The sequence below is a fragment of the Eptesicus fuscus genome, chromosome 4 (assembly GCF_027574615.1).
Source record: "Eptesicus fuscus isolate TK198812 chromosome 4, DD_ASM_mEF_20220401, whole genome shotgun sequence".
Taxonomy (NCBI): domain Eukaryota; kingdom Metazoa; phylum Chordata; class Mammalia; order Chiroptera; family Vespertilionidae; genus Eptesicus; species Eptesicus fuscus.
This window is the reverse complement of record NC_072476.1, coordinates 79,124,147-79,142,358: the sequence shown is the minus strand read 5'-3', so window position 1 is coordinate 79,142,358 and position 18,212 is coordinate 79,124,147. Positions and strand designations below refer to the sequence as shown.

At 37.1% G+C, this 18,212-nt stretch overlaps 1 protein-coding gene across 5 annotated transcripts in view; it reads right to left on the bottom strand.

Annotated features, from left to right (window-relative positions):
- Positions 1-18,212, bottom strand: part of TRIM23 (tripartite motif containing 23) — a 40,315-nt gene that overhangs the window by 16,304 nt on the left and 5,799 nt on the right. For 3 of the 5 annotated variants that reach the window (XM_054715217.1, XM_008161871.3, XM_054715220.1), the window contains exons 3-7: positions 16,983-17,104; positions 14,241-14,519; positions 13,334-13,516; positions 9,642-9,857; positions 6,856-6,990 (exon numbers count right to left, since the gene is read on the bottom strand). In XM_054715217.1, coding sequence (XP_054571192.1) covers positions 6,856-6,990; positions 9,642-9,857; positions 13,334-13,516; positions 14,241-14,519; positions 16,983-17,104 — 935 coding nt within the window. Of the gene's footprint in view, positions 1-2,620; positions 2,652-6,855; positions 6,991-9,641; positions 9,858-13,333; positions 13,517-14,240; positions 14,520-16,982; positions 17,105-18,212 lie in introns of those variants that run through there. The other 2 variants (XM_054715218.1, XM_054715219.1) reach the window with 2 other exon arrangements.

The window sequence follows — 18,212 nt, the reverse complement described above, 5'->3', positions numbered from 1 at the left end:
GTAAATATATTAATTAAAAATGAAAATTGCTGCTCACTTCCCAGAAATATACAGTTAATAATTTCATACACTGAGTGGCCAGATTATGATGATCTCTGAACGCATAATAATCTGGCCACTCGGGGTGTGTGTGTGTGTGTGTGTGTGTGTGTGTGTGTGTGTGTGTATTAGAGGCCCAGTGCATGAATTCATGCATGGGTGGGATTCAGCCAGCCTGGCCAGGGGGAGGGGACATGGGCAGTTGGCCGGCCTGCCTGCTGGTCGAACTCGTGGTTGAGGGGACAATTTGCATATTAGCCTTTTATTATATAGGATACACACTGAGTGGCCAGATTATTATGCATTCAGAGATCATAATAATCTGGCCACTCAGTGTATATCCCTCCAGACACTTTCCTATGAACATACTGGTTGATATACACAAACAAAACAAATATACTTTTTTTTTGTTTGTTTATTTGTTAATCCTCACCTGAAAATATTTGTTCCATTGATTTTTCAGAGAGAGTGGAAGAGAAGGAGGAGGAGGGGTAAAGAGAGAGAGAGAGAACATCGATGTGAAAGAAACATATCGACCGATTGCCTCCCACACGTGCCCTGACCTAGGAGTGTGCCGTTGACCAGAAATCTACCCTGCAACCCTTCGGTGCAAGGGCCGATGCTCTAACCACTTAGAAACACGGGCCAAGGCAAAACAAATATATATATTTTTTAATTTTTTTTTATTGATTTCAGAGAGGGAGAGAGAGGGAGAGAGAGAGAAACATCAATGATGAGAGAGAACCATTGATCGCTGCCTCGTGCATGACCCCCACTGGGGATCAAGCCCACAACCCCGGCATGTGTCCTGACTGGCAACTGAACCATGACCTCCTAGTTCATAGGTCTATGCTCAACCACTGAGCCACACCAGCCAAGCCAAGAATACATTTTAAAATTATAAATTTAAAAAAACAAACATATACACTCAACTAACTTTTATACTCAACAGTATATTATGGAATAATTTCATTTCAAAACATAAATATGTGCCTTTTTCTTTCAATTACTTTGTTATATTCCATGAGCCAAGATTTAACCAATCCCCTACTGACAGACGTTAGATCATCTCTGAATTTATCATAATGAACAACATTTTTGTAATGAGTGTACATATTACTAGCTGCACGACCTCTCTGCTTCACTTCCCTCATCTATAAATTAAGGATTAAAATAGTACCAAACTTACACAATTTTTACAAGGATTATTTTTTAAACATGTATAAAAGTCCTTACAACAGCTCCTAAATAATTGTCAGTAACTATTATTTTGCCTCCTCATTTTAGCAAGCTTTTCTTTTATGATACAATACTGTCCTGGTTTTTATCCCACCTTTTTGGATGCTCCCTCCCATTTTCCTTTTGTCTACCTTTTTAATATTGGTGTACTTGAAAGTCTATATGAGGTGTGTTTCTTATCCACATATTCTCATTTACTCCATGTGCTTCAGTTACCATCTTTATGATGATGGCTCCTAAATATACACTTCTGTACAGTCCTACACTTGAGAAATAAAACAATATATGGACCAGATTATCTTTGTGAGGATTCTAGAGACCAGTTGTGAAGCTAAACACCAGGGCAACAAAAACTGAAAAAGGGATTCCAACGAAAGAGGTAAGAAAATTGACAGAATTCTGCACACCCATCTATGCCCCTGCCTAACCTGGTATGGCATAATGCAATTAAAAGGAAAACTCCAATACCAGGAGAGAAACATAAGATTTTACTGAGCGTCCAGTGTTCTGGCTCATCTGGAGTCTGCCTTAGATAGAGACCAGTTACTGTCTCACCTAACTTGAACCTCTTAGGGACTACCAATGGCACAATTTGAACGCCACTAGAAACAGAGGCAAGGACATGGCACATTAGAACTCCTGTTGTGCAGAGAGAATAAGAGATTACTGGCTTCTGAAAAAATGCCAGTAATCTGCAGGAATTCAAGGCAGCTAAAGCACACACACAAACCCAGAGATGATAAACCCCAGAAAAGGTTTTAGAATTCTAGAAACTCTAGCTGGGTGAAGTTCTTCCCAGGCTGAAAGCCAGTTCATAAAGATTGGGAGAGGTGGTTGTTTATTCAAATGCCCAAATCTCAACAAAAATAGGACAAGGCATAAAAGAAACTGGAAAACATGACCCAATCAAAGGAATAAATAAAATTCCAAAAACTGACCCTGAAAATTCAGATCTATGAGTTGCCAAAGAACTTAAAATACCTGTAATAGAGATACTTAATAAGTTAAAAGAAACACAGATAATAAAATCAGGAAAACAAAGAATAGGCAAATTAGAATATCAAAGGAGATAGAAATTTTAAAAAAGAACTAAAATTCTGGAGATGAAAATATAATAACAACACTGAAAAAGTTCACTAGAGGGTTTCAATAATATACTTCATCAGGCAAAAGAGAGAATCGCTAAACTTGAAGATAAGTCATTTGAAATCATCAAGTTAGAGGAGAAAAAAAATGAGTGAAGAAACCCTAAGGGCTTTATGGGACACTAGCAAGGAGATCAACACTTATCTTGTGAGAGTCCCAGAAAGAGAAGAGAGAAAGAAAGGGGCAGAGAGCTTACCTGAAAAAATAATGGTTGAATACTTCCCAATCTGAGGAGAGAAATGGACATAAAAATTCTAACTCAATGCATGCCAACTAGGATAAACCCAAAGAGACCCACACTGAGACACATTATAATCAAACTGTCAAAAATCAAAGGCAAAGAGAGAATCTTAAAAGCAGCAAGAGAAAAAAGACTCATCACATACAAGGGAGCTTCCATAAGATTACCAGCTGATTTCTCAGCAGAAAGTTTGGAATCCAGAAAGGAGTGGGAGAATATATTCAAAGTGCTGAAATAAAATAAAACTGTCAGAACAGACTGACAGTTGTCAGAGGGGAGGGGACTGGGTAGCTGGGTGAAAAAGGGGAAGGGATTAAGCAGTACAAATTGGTATTTATGGACTAATCACATAAATATAGATTCTAGCATAGGGAATATCATCAATAATATCTCGATAAATATATATGGGGCCTGGTGGGTACCTGAAACATCAGGGTAGAATTACTCTATAAAGTACATAAGTGTTTAACAACTGTACTGTACATCTGAAACTAACACAGAATAATATTGAATATAAACTAATTTTAAAATAATTTTTTAAAAAGAAAAAAGCTGTCAACAACGAATGCTATATATGCCAAAACTGTCCTTCAAAAAGGAAGGAAAAAATTACTTTCCCAGAAAAGCAAAAGCTGAGGGAGTCATTACTACTAGATGTGAACAAATAGTCATCTGTACTGTTGTAATTTTGGTGCCTAAATTTAATTTTTATAGACTTGAAATAACAAAAACATTTTATACCCCTGAAACAAATACAAAATAATAGTAAATGTAAACTGTAATTGAAAAATGTTTAACTGTAAGCCTCTGTTAATAGGTATACAGTATATAAAAATGTGTTTTGTGACATCAGTAATAAAGTGTGGGGAATAAAATAGGTATGCAATTGAAGTTAAACCGTTAACATTTAAAATAGAATATTAGAACTAATATGTTTTATGTAATGACAATGGTAAACACACAAAAAAAACCCTCCATAAAATATAAACAAAAAGAAATGAGGAGATCAAACCATGTCACTACAAAACAATAAAATACAAAAGAAGGCAGTAAGAGAGGAAAGGAGAGACAAAAATAGCTACACAATATATAGAAAACAATTAACAAAATGGCAATAGTAAGTCCTTACTTATCAATAATTATTTTAAATATTAATGGATTTAGTTCCCCAATCAAAAGACATAGTTTGACTATATGGATGAAAAAACAAGATTTGAAAAAAAAGGAAGAAAAAACAAGATCCAAAAATAGGCTTTCTATAAGTGACTCACTTTACATCTAAGGACACATATAGGTTCATAGTGAAAGGATGGAAAAAAATATTCCATGCAAATCATACCCAAGAGGAGGGATGGTTATCCTATCAGACAATAGACTTTTTAAGTCAGAAACCATTAAAAGAGATACAGAAGCTCCTTATATAATGAGTAGAGGCCCAGTGCACGAAATTCGTGCGCGGGTACAGTCCCTAGGCCTGGCTGGAGATCGAAGCGTGAGCGTCTGGCATGGCCCCTGCACGTCCCCCTCCACCTGAGTCATGGTGCCCGAGTCCCCATGCGGAGATGCAGTGAGCGTGGCCAGACACCGCGGGCCAGGGCACAGTGTGGGCCTCTGGGCCGCCCTGCAGCGCCGCACAGAAGCCAGGTGGGCAGCGTGCTCTCTCCCGGCTGGCCTCACAGACCAGCTCCTGTGCGAACCCACAGGGAGCCCGGCTGGCCCCTGCGGTCCCAGTGGCTACGGCCCGGCTCACCCGGAAGAGGCCGCGCAGGTGTGCCCGGCACCTGAGTGCGGGGGCTTCCCCAGAGCACGAGCCCTGGCATCCCAGGGGAGGGTAGCAGGCGGAGTAAGAACAAGCTCAGCGGACACCCGGCATTCTCACTGCACCTCCATCCCGTCACCCCCACCCTCAGGTAGCTGGTGAAAAGTCGAAGCCCCCCGCCCAGGTGCCACAGGAGGTTGGTCGCCGCCCCCTAGTGGTCAGTGCACGTCACAGCAAGCAGTCGAACTCCCGGTCTCCCAGCAGAATGACTGCCCGAGGGGACAATTTGCATATTAGGCTTTTATTAATTATATAGGATAAAAGGGTAAATTTAAAAAGAAGACATATAATTATAAATAGTTGGATTATAAATATATAAATTAACCCTTTGCACTCACTTGCTTTTTTCTTGCAACCTAGATATTGGGAGAAAATTTGCAAATCATGTACCTGATAATGGATTCATATCCAGAATATATAAAGAGCTCCTACAACTCAACAACAAAATATCAAATTACTCAATTAAAAAACAGGCAAAGGACTTACACAAAATTTCTCCAAAGAAGATATAAGATGGCCAAAAAATATGAAAAGATGCTCAACATTACTAATCATCAGAGAAATGCAAATCAAAGCCACAATGAGATATCACTTCATGCCCATTAGGATGGCTACTATTAAAAAAATAAAAAATACCAAACCCCCAAATGAAACACCGAAAAGTAACAAGTGGTAGTAAAAATGTAGAGAAATTAGAACCCTGTGCATTGCTGGTGGGATTATAATATGGTGCAAACACTATGGAAAATAATATGACATTTTCTCAGAAAATAAAAAATTGAACTACCATACAATCCAGTAATCTCGTGGCTGGATGTATATCCAAAAAAATTGAAAGCGAGGTCTCAAAGAAATATCTGTACACCTATGTTCACAGTAGTACTATTCACAATAGCTAAGAGGTGGAAGTAACACTAATGTCTTCCAATGGATAAACAAAAGGTGGTATAAGCAAACAATTCTGTCATATTTTACGACATAGATTAACTGTGAGGGCACTGTGCTATATAAAATAAGCCAGTCACAAAAAGACAAATAACATATGATTCCACTTACATGAAGTATTTAGAGTAGTCAAATTCAAAGAAACAGAAAGTTAGCAAGAGCTGGTAAGGTAGGGGAAAAAAGAAGTTGTTGTTTATAAGGCACAGAGTTTCAGTATTGGAAGATGAAAAATTTCTGGAGATTCGATCCACACAATGTGAATATACTTAACAATACTAAATTGTACATTTAAAAATGGTGAAGATTGTAAATATTTATTTTTTTTACCACAATAAAAAAAATGTGGTACATCCTCACAATAAAGTATCTTGCAGCTATTAAAAGAAACAAAAATGTCACTGTATACTGCCATGGAGTATACCATTAGTGTTACTTCTCCAGGACATAACACTTAAGTGAAAAAGGCAAGGTGGAGAAATGTGTAAGGTACATTCTACCTTTAAATGTAGGGAGTGTGCAGGTAAGTATATAAAATTTTTCTCTATTTTCAAATGATGAATAAAATTCTTAATAATTTTCTATGGGGAATGGAGGAGAGGGTAGGGGGTCAGGGATAGAAGCTAGACTGCTCTGTGTGAGCCTTGCTTTATAGATTTGACTCTGGACATTTGTGTGAGAAACTGAACTACCATACAATCTAATAATCTCATGGCTGGGTGCATATATATATATATATATATACATATATATATATATATGTATATGTGTGTGTATATATATATATATATATATATATGTGTGTATATATATAATGTTTTACACAATTATAAAACAGTATTAAATTTTTTTTAAAAGTCCCTAAAAACAGAACACAAAATGGAACACATGCACGTTTTTAAATTAGGGGAATCTACTTTAAAAGAGATTAAAATATATCAAACAAGTACAAGATTCTGCCTCAAAAACAAAGCAACTTAAAAATTTTTTAACAGTCTGGGAGATCAGAATACTCATGGGATAATGAATAGTATTAAAGATCTACTGTTACATTTTTAGGTGTGATAACAGTTTTTGTTATGTTTTTTTAAAAGAGTCCTTACTTTTTAGAAATATATCTGAAAATATTTCATAGATGAAATTATATGTTGTTGGGATGAAATATGTTGGGGTTTATTTCAAAATAACTCGGGAGCCTGCAGATAGAAAAGGGAATGGGGAAAGGAGAGATGAAATTTAAAAGTTTTCCATTGTTAAAGTGAGTGTTGGGTACAAGGAGATTCCTTATAACCCTTTCTATTTTTCACTAATAGATTTTTTTTAATCCTATGATTCATGAACTTCTTAGTTGTCTTTTCAAGCTGATTATCATGGAATTTAAGCAATGATTCGTCAGAAAAGAAACCTAAAGTGCGGTACGGCACATTACCTTCGTAAAAGTGACAGGGATGCTGGCATCCAACTGAATGTGATCTGCGACCTCTGTAAACTGCTGCTGCTGCTTCTGCAATGTTTCCAGTAACCTTGTAATCTCTTGTTTTGCCAAGACAACTCTACAGTCATCCTAGGAAAGAGAAGACAGTATTCTTATAAACATGTTACAAAAGAGATATTATCAAAACTCAAAAAAGATCATTTAACATTACAGTATTCAAAGTTAACCTAAATGTAAATTTGACTAGGATAAAAATAATCAGGCACTAATAAAGAATTTGAGAACCTATCAACAGAGGAATGAATAAATTGTGGTCTATAATTCACACATGCAACATTATATACCATTATGAGAATGAGCCACAATTACATGTGCTATGAATCTTATAAACATACTGTAGTGTATAAGAAGAAATAACATAAAGAGTTCATACTGTATGATTCTATTACCAAACAGGCAAAAATAAGGAATGCATTAGAAGTCAGTATAGTAGTTTATCCTTGGGGAAAAGGCAGGTGTTACCAGAAGGAAGTCTGAGGGGTTTTTGGGGTGCTGGTAATGGTCTGTTACTTGGTCTGAATGCTGGTTATACAGTAATGCCTTGTCCGAAAATTCAGCCAGCTGAACACTTGGAACACAGTTCTTTATGTATGTTGTACTTCTATAAAACATTTTAAAAATAATTTAAGATATACATGTGTTGGTAAAAAGAAAAGAACAGAAAAAAGGACTTCATGTCAGATTGTGAAAAGCCTCACTCTAGATCTCCAGGCTCTCTCCTCAAAGTCAAGCACTTTCCAGTTTCTCAATTGTTATTCCAGATATTCTATACATGTGCCAATATATTCTTCAAAAGACAGAGATGTCCCAAAAATATGTATGTTCCGTGACAGCAGTGGTGTTGTCAGTTTTTAGTCACTGTTGCATATTCATATTAGTTGATGGAATTCCATTATTCCAGTGGCTCAGAACAAAAACCGTGAAGTCACTCTTGCCTTCTCCTCCCTAACAACCCACAACAACCTGTCAACAAATCCTACTGGATAGCCAGAATCTGGGCATTTCTAACTGCTAGTAACCTAGACACTATTCTCTCTCACTTGGAATTCTACAACAGCCTCCTAAGCATTGAACTCCTTCCTTCTATCTTTGCCCCCTTCAATCTATTTTTTACACATTATCCAGAGTGATCCTTTGAACATGTAAGATCAACTCATTTTTATGCTCAAAACCCCATTTCAATCAGGAAAAGCTCAAGTCCTTCCAATGGCCCAAGGCCTTACTTACATATAATCTCTATTACCTCTCATTTCAGCTTCTGTTATTCCCCCCTTTGCTTACTCCATTCCAGCCACAGTGGCCTCTTTTGCTGTTCCTCAAACACACTAGGCATGCTGCCTCTAACCATTTCCTCAGTGGAGTTGTCTTCCTCCCAATACGGTTTTACCTAATTCCTTCACCTTCTTCCTGTTTGAGTTCTTGCTCAAGTCTCATCTTCTCTCAATGATGTTTACCCTATTTATTTACTTCTCATTGAGAACATCCTCAGAGAGGAAGGGTGGGGGAGAGAGAGAGAGAGGAGCATAGATGTGAGAGATACAGACTGGTTGCCTTCCCTACGTGCCCGAACCAGGGATCAAACCTGTAACCCATGTATGTATGTGCCCTGTGAATCTAACTAGCAGCATTTCAGTGCACAGGACGACGCTCAACCAACTGAACCACTCTGACCAGGCTACCCTGAGTATTTAATAATGCAATCTGCTGTACCTCCACACTTTTTTTTTTCTTCCTTAGTTCACTTTTTCATATACTACGTAATTTATTTAGATATGGTTATGGTTTATTGTCCATCTTCTTGCTAGAATGCCAATTCCACAAGATTATGGCTTTTGCTTGTTTTGTTTACTGATATATCCTATGTATCTGGAATGTACATGCATATACTAGGCACTCAATACATATTTGCTAAATCAATAGATAAATCCTCACCATTTAGCAAAGTATATCATCTGCAAACTGGGTAACAAATGCCTCTTAATACCTCAACCATCAAAAAACATAGCCTTTCTGCCCTAACCGGTTTGGCTCAGTGGATAGAGCGTCGGCCCAGGGACTGAAGAAGGGTTCGATTCCAGTCAAGGGCATGTACCTTGGTTGCAGGCTCGATCCCCAATAGGGGGCGTGCAGGAGGCAGCTGATCGATGTTTCTCTCTCATCGATGTTTCTAACTCTCTATCCCTCTCCCTTCCTCTCTGTAAAAATCAATAAAAAATTTTTTTTAAATAGCTTTTCTGTGACATCAAAGTTAAGAACCACTGAATTAGAGCTAGAGAGGTACCCCCAAAAAAGAGCAAGGAAGAGAGACTTCAAAGATTAGCAGACATTTCAGCTAGACTTTGAAGAAGGATTTCCACTAGCAGAAAAGGGAGATATAAACCTGCCAAGCAGAAGGAATAGTACATGGTTGGCAAAGAAGAGTAAAGGACTTGGAGTAAAGAGTAAATGATTGAAGAATGACAGAGTTAGAAGTTCTAGAACCCATGGTTTTATGGTGGGGAGGGCACAAGAAGAAGAGGACACCGATTTGTTGGTGGAGCAATTGGAGGTTATAGAGACCATGTCCTAAGTACAATGTTAATGAATGCAGTAACATATAATAATATAAAAATATTTATTAAAGTAATAAAATAGACTAGTGTGTACCTCTAGTAATTATCTACTTAACCTTAAAAATTATTTTCCTTAAACTATATCCTTCCTATGTTTAAACTACCTACCTGTTGCAAAGTCTTTTCACAATGGAGACAGGCTGTTGAAACCTGGGACAGCAAAATAGTCATATCTTCTTGTTGTTGCCTGAGCCAAATTAATTTTTCTCGAACATGAGCATCAACAACACTTAAAGCCATTTCTTCCTGACGACACAGAGTTTCATGTAGATCAGAAAAATAAGCTCGAACACATGACCGGGCATTCTCCGCAGTACCCGGTACCTAAGAAAATAAAAATAAAGTTTAAGCAACTCTAACTATAACAAAGATTGTGTATGTGAAATAATGAAAATTTAAATACCATCTATATCCTTAAAAATTCTAAAACTTGTATCTTCACATTAACTCTGTCCCTTGGACCACAGCCTTTGGACACCCAACTGTTTATAAATAACATCTCAAAAGCAAAGGAGTTTCTCTTCTCCAAAATCTAGTTTCCTCCATCTCAATAAATGGCAACTCCATCTTCCAGATTGTTCAAGACAAAAAAACTGAAACCATCTTTAACATTTTGTTCATGTCCCACAATTAGTCCCTCAGCAAATTCTCTGGACTCCAGAATATATACAAAATCTAACCATGCCTCATCACCTCCACCTCTATCAACCTGACCCAAGCTATTATCATTTCTCACCTGATTATTATAATAGTCTTCTAATTGGTCTCACTATATCTGCCACTGCCCACTACAATGTATTCTCCACCCAGCAGCCAGAATGATCTGTTTAAAATGGTAAGTCAAAAGATAATTCTTTTGCTCAAAACTCTTCATTCCCCTCAGAGTGAATGCCCAAGTCCTTTGTATGGAGTGTTCAAGGACAGACTCACTGAGAAAAGGATGCCTGAACAGCAATCTGAAGGAGGCAAGAGAGGAACCACACAAATATCTTGAGGAAGAGCATTCCTGGCAGAAAGAAGAGCAAGTGCCATTCTGCCCTCAACTCCTGCTACCCTCCCCCTTAATCACTCTCCTGCAGGTGCATTTAGCCTCCTCACAGTTTCATAAGCACACATGCACATTCCAACTTCAGGGCCCTTTCCACTTACTTTGCTTGGCCTGGAATACTCTTCCCCAGGTATTTTCATGGTTCCCTTTCTCATCTCTTGTAGGTCTTTGCTCAATGTCACCTTCTCAGGGAATGTGTCCTCAAATAGAAATCTAGGTCTCATGCCTGACCCTCCAAGTCAGCTATACTAATCACTAAGACCTAATTATTCAACTTCAAAATCTCAAATCCATCTACTTTTCTCCATTCTCACTACTTTAGTGATATTGGTCATAAAGCATCTCTCAACTGAATAATTTCAGCAACTGCTGATAGGTTTCCAGCTTCCAATCTTGTTGCTTACTCCAATTCATTTTCTACGTTGAACAGCAACTTTTCTTTTTCCCTGTCGTTAATTCTCACCCGAGGATATTTTTTTCTATTGACTTTTAGAGAGAAGGGAGGGAAAGAGACAGAGAGAAACTCTGACGTGAGAGAGACACACCGATTGGTTGCCTGCCGGACGCGCCCCAACCAGTGCTGGGGATCAAACCTGCAACTGAGGTACCTGCCCTTGACCAGAATCGAACCTGCGACCCTTCAGTTGGAGGGCGTCACTGTAAACACTGAGCAAAACCAGATAGGGCAAGGAGCAACCTTTCTTACCGAAAAACTGATTGTTACTTCTAAGCCAATTCTTCAATGGCTCATCACTGCCCTTAAGATAAAGTCCAAACTCTTTATAACAGTTAATAAGATCCTGCATGATTTGACTCTTACCTCTCTAACATCTTTTTCCTACCATGCCCTACCCAATATTACAACCTTCAACCACAGTGAACTCAGGATTCTACAGTATGTCTAAGTCTCACTTTCGAGCATTTTAACAAATGCTTCTTTCTCTAGGACAACTCACTCCCCACCCCACTCTTCTCCCTGACTAAATCCCTTCAAATCTCAGTTTAGATATCACGTATTCTGGGAAATCTTCCCTGACTCACCTAAATCATAGTCCCTCTTATGCACTGCCAAAGCATCCTGTGCTTCCCCCACAAAATCAAGTTACCACACGTGAAACTGTCTCTCTTCCCTGACAGATTGTAAGTTCTATGAAGACAGAATTTGCATAAAAATTATTTCATCAAAACACCAAGAAAGCCCACTGTATGGGAGAACATATTTGCCAATGATATTTCAGATAAGGGTTTAATCTCCAAAATTTACAGAGAACTCATACAACTTAACAAAAGGAAGACAGCCGAAACCGGTTTGGCTCAGTGGATAGAGCATCGGTCTGCGGACTGAAAGGGTCCCAGGTTCGATTCCGGTCAAGGGCATGTACATTGGTTGCGGGCACATCCCCGGTGGGGGGTGTGCAAGAGGCAGCTGATCGATGTATCTCTCTCATCGATGTTTCTAGCTCTCTATCCCTCTCCCTTTCTCTCTGTGAAAAATCAATAAAATATATTTAAAAAACAAAAAAAAAAAAAGGAAGATAAACGATCCAATAAAAAAATGGGCAAAGGACCTAGACACTTTTCAAAAGAGGACATACAGAAGGCCGAGAAACGTATGAAAACATGCTCAAAGTCACTCATCATCCGAGAGTTGCAAATTAAAACGACAATGAGGTACCATCTCACACCTGTCAGAATGGCTATCATCAACAAATCAACAAACCACAAGTGCTGGCGAGGATGTGGAGAAAAAGGAGCCTCGTGCACTGTTGGTGGGAATGCAGACTGGTGCAGTCACTGTGGAAAACAGTATGGCGTTTCCTCAAAAAGTTAAAAATGGAACTGCCATTTGACCCAGTAATCCCACTTCTAGGACTAGATCCCAAGAAACCAGAAACACCAGTTAGAAAGGATATATGTACCCCTATGTTCATAGCAGTACAATTTACAATGGCTAAGATTTGGAAACAACCTAAGTGCCCATCAGCAGATAAGTGGATTAAAAAACTGTGGTACATCTACACAATGGAATTCTATGCTGCTATAAAAAAGAAGGAACTTTTACCATTTGCAAAAGCATGGATGGAACTGGAGAGCATTACGCTAAGCGAAATAAGCCAGTCGGAGAAAGAGAAATATCACATGATCTCACTCATATGTGGGATATAATGATCAACATAATTTTTAAAAATATATATTTTATTGATTTTTTACAGAGAGGAAGGGAGAGGGATAGAGAGTTAGAAACATCAAGGAGAGAGAAACATCAATCAGCTGCCTCCTGCATACCCCCTACTAGGGATGTGCCTGCAACCAAGGTACATGCCCTTGACCGGAATCGAACCTGGGACCCTTCAGTCCGCAGGCCGACGCTCTATCCACTGAGCCAAACCGGTTTCGGCATGATCAACATAATCTGATGAACAAGAATAGATCCAAAGACAAATGGCGGGGGGCCGAGGCGGTTAGAGAGCAAAGGACTTGTATGCATGCATATTAGCATAACCAATGGACACAGACACTGGGGCAGGGTGGGAATTGCTTGTGGCCGGGGGGAGGGGGGGGGAGCGGCGGCGGGGCGGGAGAGTTAAGTGGGGAAAAGGGAGACATATGTAAAACTTTAGACAATAAATAAATAAATAATTTAAAAAATTATTTCATGATTAGTGCAGTATAATTGCTCAATAAATAATAGAAGGTGAAAGGTAAGAAGGAAAAAGGGTAAAAGGTAAAGGACAAATTAAAAAATCCATACATGTTCTGTGTGGGCCATTCCAATTCCATCTTCCACTATTTGTTCTCCTCCTTCAATGTGCTGAACGATTCCAACTAATTTTCTAGAATAGTCTGAGATTTCCTCAGTGAAGGTCCGTATACAGTGAGCCATATCTAAAATTGATGCTCGGATCTGGTTAGCTTCTGGTTCCAATACTGAATGCTATAAAATGCAACATTATAGAAAAAAAACTCATAGTATTAGACTAATGATATAAAAAATTACTTAAATCACTCCTATTAATTAAAAAAACCTTCAACCACAAATGGCTTTTTTACCACATTTACAAAAGCACAGCACACAAAATGCTAATTTGCCTTCACCCAATAACTATTTATCCTGCAAAGCAATAATTTAATTTTTACAAATCCATTTGTCACTAACCAAGAAACCACAAGTATCTCTAAAATTTTATCACAAGTAGTTCATCAATAGACATAAATATTATCAAAACAATCCAGTGCATTATGAAAACATGCAATAAAGAAGAGAACTTTTGTTTCCTGCTGGAAAGCTATTTTCATTAAAGAAAGAATCATGCCCTGGCCTGTTTGGCTCAGTGGATAGAGCGTGGGCCTGCGGACTGAAGAGTCCCAGGTTCGATTCTGGTCAAGGGCACATGCCTCGGCTGTGGGCTCGATCCCCAGTGCGGGGGCATGCAGGAGGCAGCCAATCAATGATTTTCTCTCATCATTGATGTTTCTATCTCTCTCTCCCTCTCCCTTCCTCTCTGAAATCAATAAAAATATATATTTAGAAAGAATCATGATGCCTCTCTACTAAAATTTTTGTTATTCAGAAATTAAATCTTATTTCTTTTCAGTCTACTAAACAAACTGTGAGCTGGTAGGCTAGGTAAAATCATCCAGTTTAATTATATTCATACCTTGTGACCTTGGTGTTTTCCATATTCTTTGCAGACACAGCACATAAGTGGGCTAGTTTGACAGCCTTCTTCCAAACAAACAAACTCAATGGCATGCACCTGATGCTGAGAGCACATGGTTTTCTCATGAGGTTTATCAGCGAGAGGCACTCGCCTGTGCTTTGCTAATGTCTTTGTAGAATGTGTAACTTGGGAACACTCTGAGCACAAGTGAGTTGCACATACAGTGCAATATACAGATGCAACGTGAGCTTCATCTTCATCGCAACGAATGATGCTCTGATAAAAACAAATTAATGTCTTAGACTGAACTCCAATCACTATAGCATGACAAATTTTGAAACATAAAAGCCTATAATCTTTTTTTTATAACTAATCAGCCTTTTTATATGAAAATACACTGGTAACTAGTACAAAGGTCATTCATTACTCATCTGAGAAAGTATTCATTTCTATGGGTGAGAAACTATTCCCAAAATTGGTTATCAATATATGCTAATGTACTTAAGGCCAGAAATAAAACTATTCTCATAGATTCACAGTCAGAGTAAAGTTAACTTCCACAAAATCCCTTCGCTTTACAAGAAAGAAACTGAATAGAGGTTAGAATTCTTTTTTTAAGACTAAAACCACTGATATTAAAAACATACCTACTGCTTTAGCCCTCACTGGTTTGGCTCAGTGGATACAGCATTGGCCTGCGAACCAAAGAGTCCCGTGTTCGATTCCAGTCAAGGGTACGTACCTTGGTTGCAGGCTCCTCCCCGGCCCAGGGCCTGGTCAGGGCACATGCTGGAGGCAACCAATCAGTGTGTTTCTCTCACATTAATGTTTTTCTCTGTCTTTCCCTCTCTCTTTCACTCTCTCTAAAAAAAAAAAAAAAATCAATGGAAAAATATCCATGGGTGAGGATTAACAAAAAAAAAAAAACACAACAAAACATATCCACTGCTTTAAATATTATCTGTCATGATGATATATAGGAAGAAGAGAAGTACAATGCTATTTAGACAGCAAGGGATGTGCATCAGAATTAGCTATAAAGCTTTTAAAACCATGGTGCCAAAGAGGGCTAATGGGGGGGGGGGGGGAACATATGTAATATTTTCAACAATAAAGATTTGAAAAAATATAAAAATAAAACCATGTTGCCAAGAATCCAACCTGGGAAATACTTAATTCAATAGGTTAGAGATGAAGTCTGAGTTTGTGTACTTGTTTCTAAAGCTTCACAGGTGAGTCCAATGCACAATTCTAATTGAAAGCCACTGATTTAAGCAAATAAACAATTAACACCTATGCTTTTAAGTATTATTTCTTTTTTTTAAATTTCTTTATTGATTAAGGTATTACATACGTGTCCTCATGCCCCCATTTTAAGTATTATTTCTAATTTTTATTAATTACTAAAAAGCTTCAAGTTGGAAAATTTTACATGTCAGATCACCAAGAAAGCTTGGGAATTTTTGGCTGAATATTAAAAGGCCATAATTAGAAAGGGAGAGATTTGGTATAAAATTTTTCCAAAAATAAAAATTAGAGAATACATCAATATCACAAATTTTAAAAAGAACACAAAGTTAGACAGCTTTGTTTGCAATTATGGGAAATATGTACATGTAAAATAAAAATTCATGTCTTCTGTTTTCAAGATCTGACAAGTAATTTACAAGGTCAACATCAGATAACACTCTAATGCAGGCGTCCTCAAACTACGGCCCTCAGGCCACATGCGGGTGTTTTTGCCGTTTTGTTTTTTTACTTCAAAATAAGATATGTGCAGTGTGCATAGGAATTTGTTCATAGGTTTTTTTAAACTATAGTCCGTCCCTCCAACGGTCTGAGGGACAGTGAACTGGCCTCCTGTTTAAAAAGTTTGAGGACCCCTGCTCTAATTAGTCTTTTGAAATAAAGATAATATCTAGAGTGTGTGAAAGAACTGCAAAAATTTCAGAAAACAATGCTTCAGTTTGAAATTCATTTCAAGGATTTAGTTTACATAAAGAAATCATCATGATTTAATAAAAGAGAAGTGAAATCATTCTGACTTCTTTTACCTTGATGTTAAACATGGTTTTAAAGTTGATCACCAAAATCAATAACTGCTATTTACTACAACTATTCTTTTATCCAGAACAGCCTATGAGCTATGCAGGCAATTAATTCCATAAGTGTTAAAAATGTATTTTAATCTGTGTTCATGGACTTCGAATATTTCAGGATAACCTGTCTGGAAAAAGAGGATACACCTACACATAATTTAACCTTCTCATAAAGATATTTAATAGTAGTAATTCCCTCAGGAGCTAGTGCTATCTTTAAGACATTTTGCTTCTATATTAAATAGCCTCCTGCATAGAGTTTTCCTCCCGTTCGCCCTCCCTTCGTTCCTTCCTGTTCACTAGTTCACTTTTGTATCCTCTGCTTTAATGCACATCTTCTTACTCTTCCATAATCTTACTCTTTCACTTTCTGGATAGAAAGGAATTAGGATAGGGAGACAAGCTTATACACAAGACATAGTTTGGGTATAGTATTATGAAAGAATTCAGGTTTCAGTTTTACTTTTGTTCTGTTGGAACTGTTGTTGCTTTAAGAACTGTAATGTACGAAAAGTTGTATTTCTGGTATCCTACCTGCTGGAGTAAGTGAGGTAATATTGTGCTTTTTATGGCAAATATTTTAAATTAAAAGAAAAAAATCCATGCTCATAACAAATATTTCACCAAGTTCAATCAATACCTCTCCAGATATCCCAATGGCTTCTTCTGCAGCACCATACTGACCAATATGTCCATTTTGTAGTCGTTCCAAAAGCTCCAATAAAGCAAAATTTTTTTTCAATCCCCAAACACCTGAATCTCCTAGAATAAATATAAAAATAAAAACTAAATCTAACAGAATGCAATTATAATCACTTTACCTCATACCTCAATAGTAATTTCTAAGTCATATAGTTTAGCCATTAATAATGTCTAAATTTTTAAAATGCAAATTTTCCCCATTTTCTATTTATGATAGAACACTTGTCTTAATATTCTCTTTTAAAAACAGAACTCCTCAGCATTCTAAATAGAAACATATCTTCCTCTTCCCCCTAATTATTTCTTGGCTAATAATATATTAATGTCATCTATAGTAATGATAACACTGTCCTATATTAGTTTTCTGGCAAATGGACATACTACATATTTATTTAAATCAGAGACTACCAAAACCTAAAGAAAACTATCCTTTCCCTACAAGAAAACATTTTATAATCATGTTTCTCAGCTTTTTAAAGTTTTCCAGTCTAAAAATTTTTTTTTCATAGATAAATTATTTTTAACATGCTCCACTTGACATCATCTTTAAAACAAATATTACTACTGACCTGAAAAAAAAATGACAACTTTAAACTATTTCTTTTAAAGAAAATTCTGTTATCAAAAAGAATAGATTTATAGAACTTGGGTTTGTAAGATAATTGCTAAAATGTTAATGTTATTATTTCCAAATCTAGTATCCCATATTAATGACTGATTTTGAAATATAAAGCAAAGTTTTAAAAGATTCAGGAAACTAAAAAAATTAACAAGACCTTTACACTTATTTAAACAAAAAACAAGTAGTTATCACAAGCTACAAACACTCTGTTTTAATACCAGTAAATAAAAACATGCTGACACTCAAATTACTTAACCTGTATTTTCATTATTGGCCTATTAATTATAGAAAGATTGTTTTATTGTATCAATGGCTTCAGGCAAAATAATTTTCTTATTTCTTTGAATAGGTTATGTTCTCAGGTATCTTAAGATTGAGCTAATTTATACTTACAAGACTACTGGCCTTAATAGAAACTGAATCCATCTTGTAATTATCCATCTTGTAATTACTAGTATACAATTTTAAAAATCAAATGGGAAAACATTTTTTCCTATGATGTTTGTATTCCATGAACGATTTTAAATCTTAAATATATACACATAT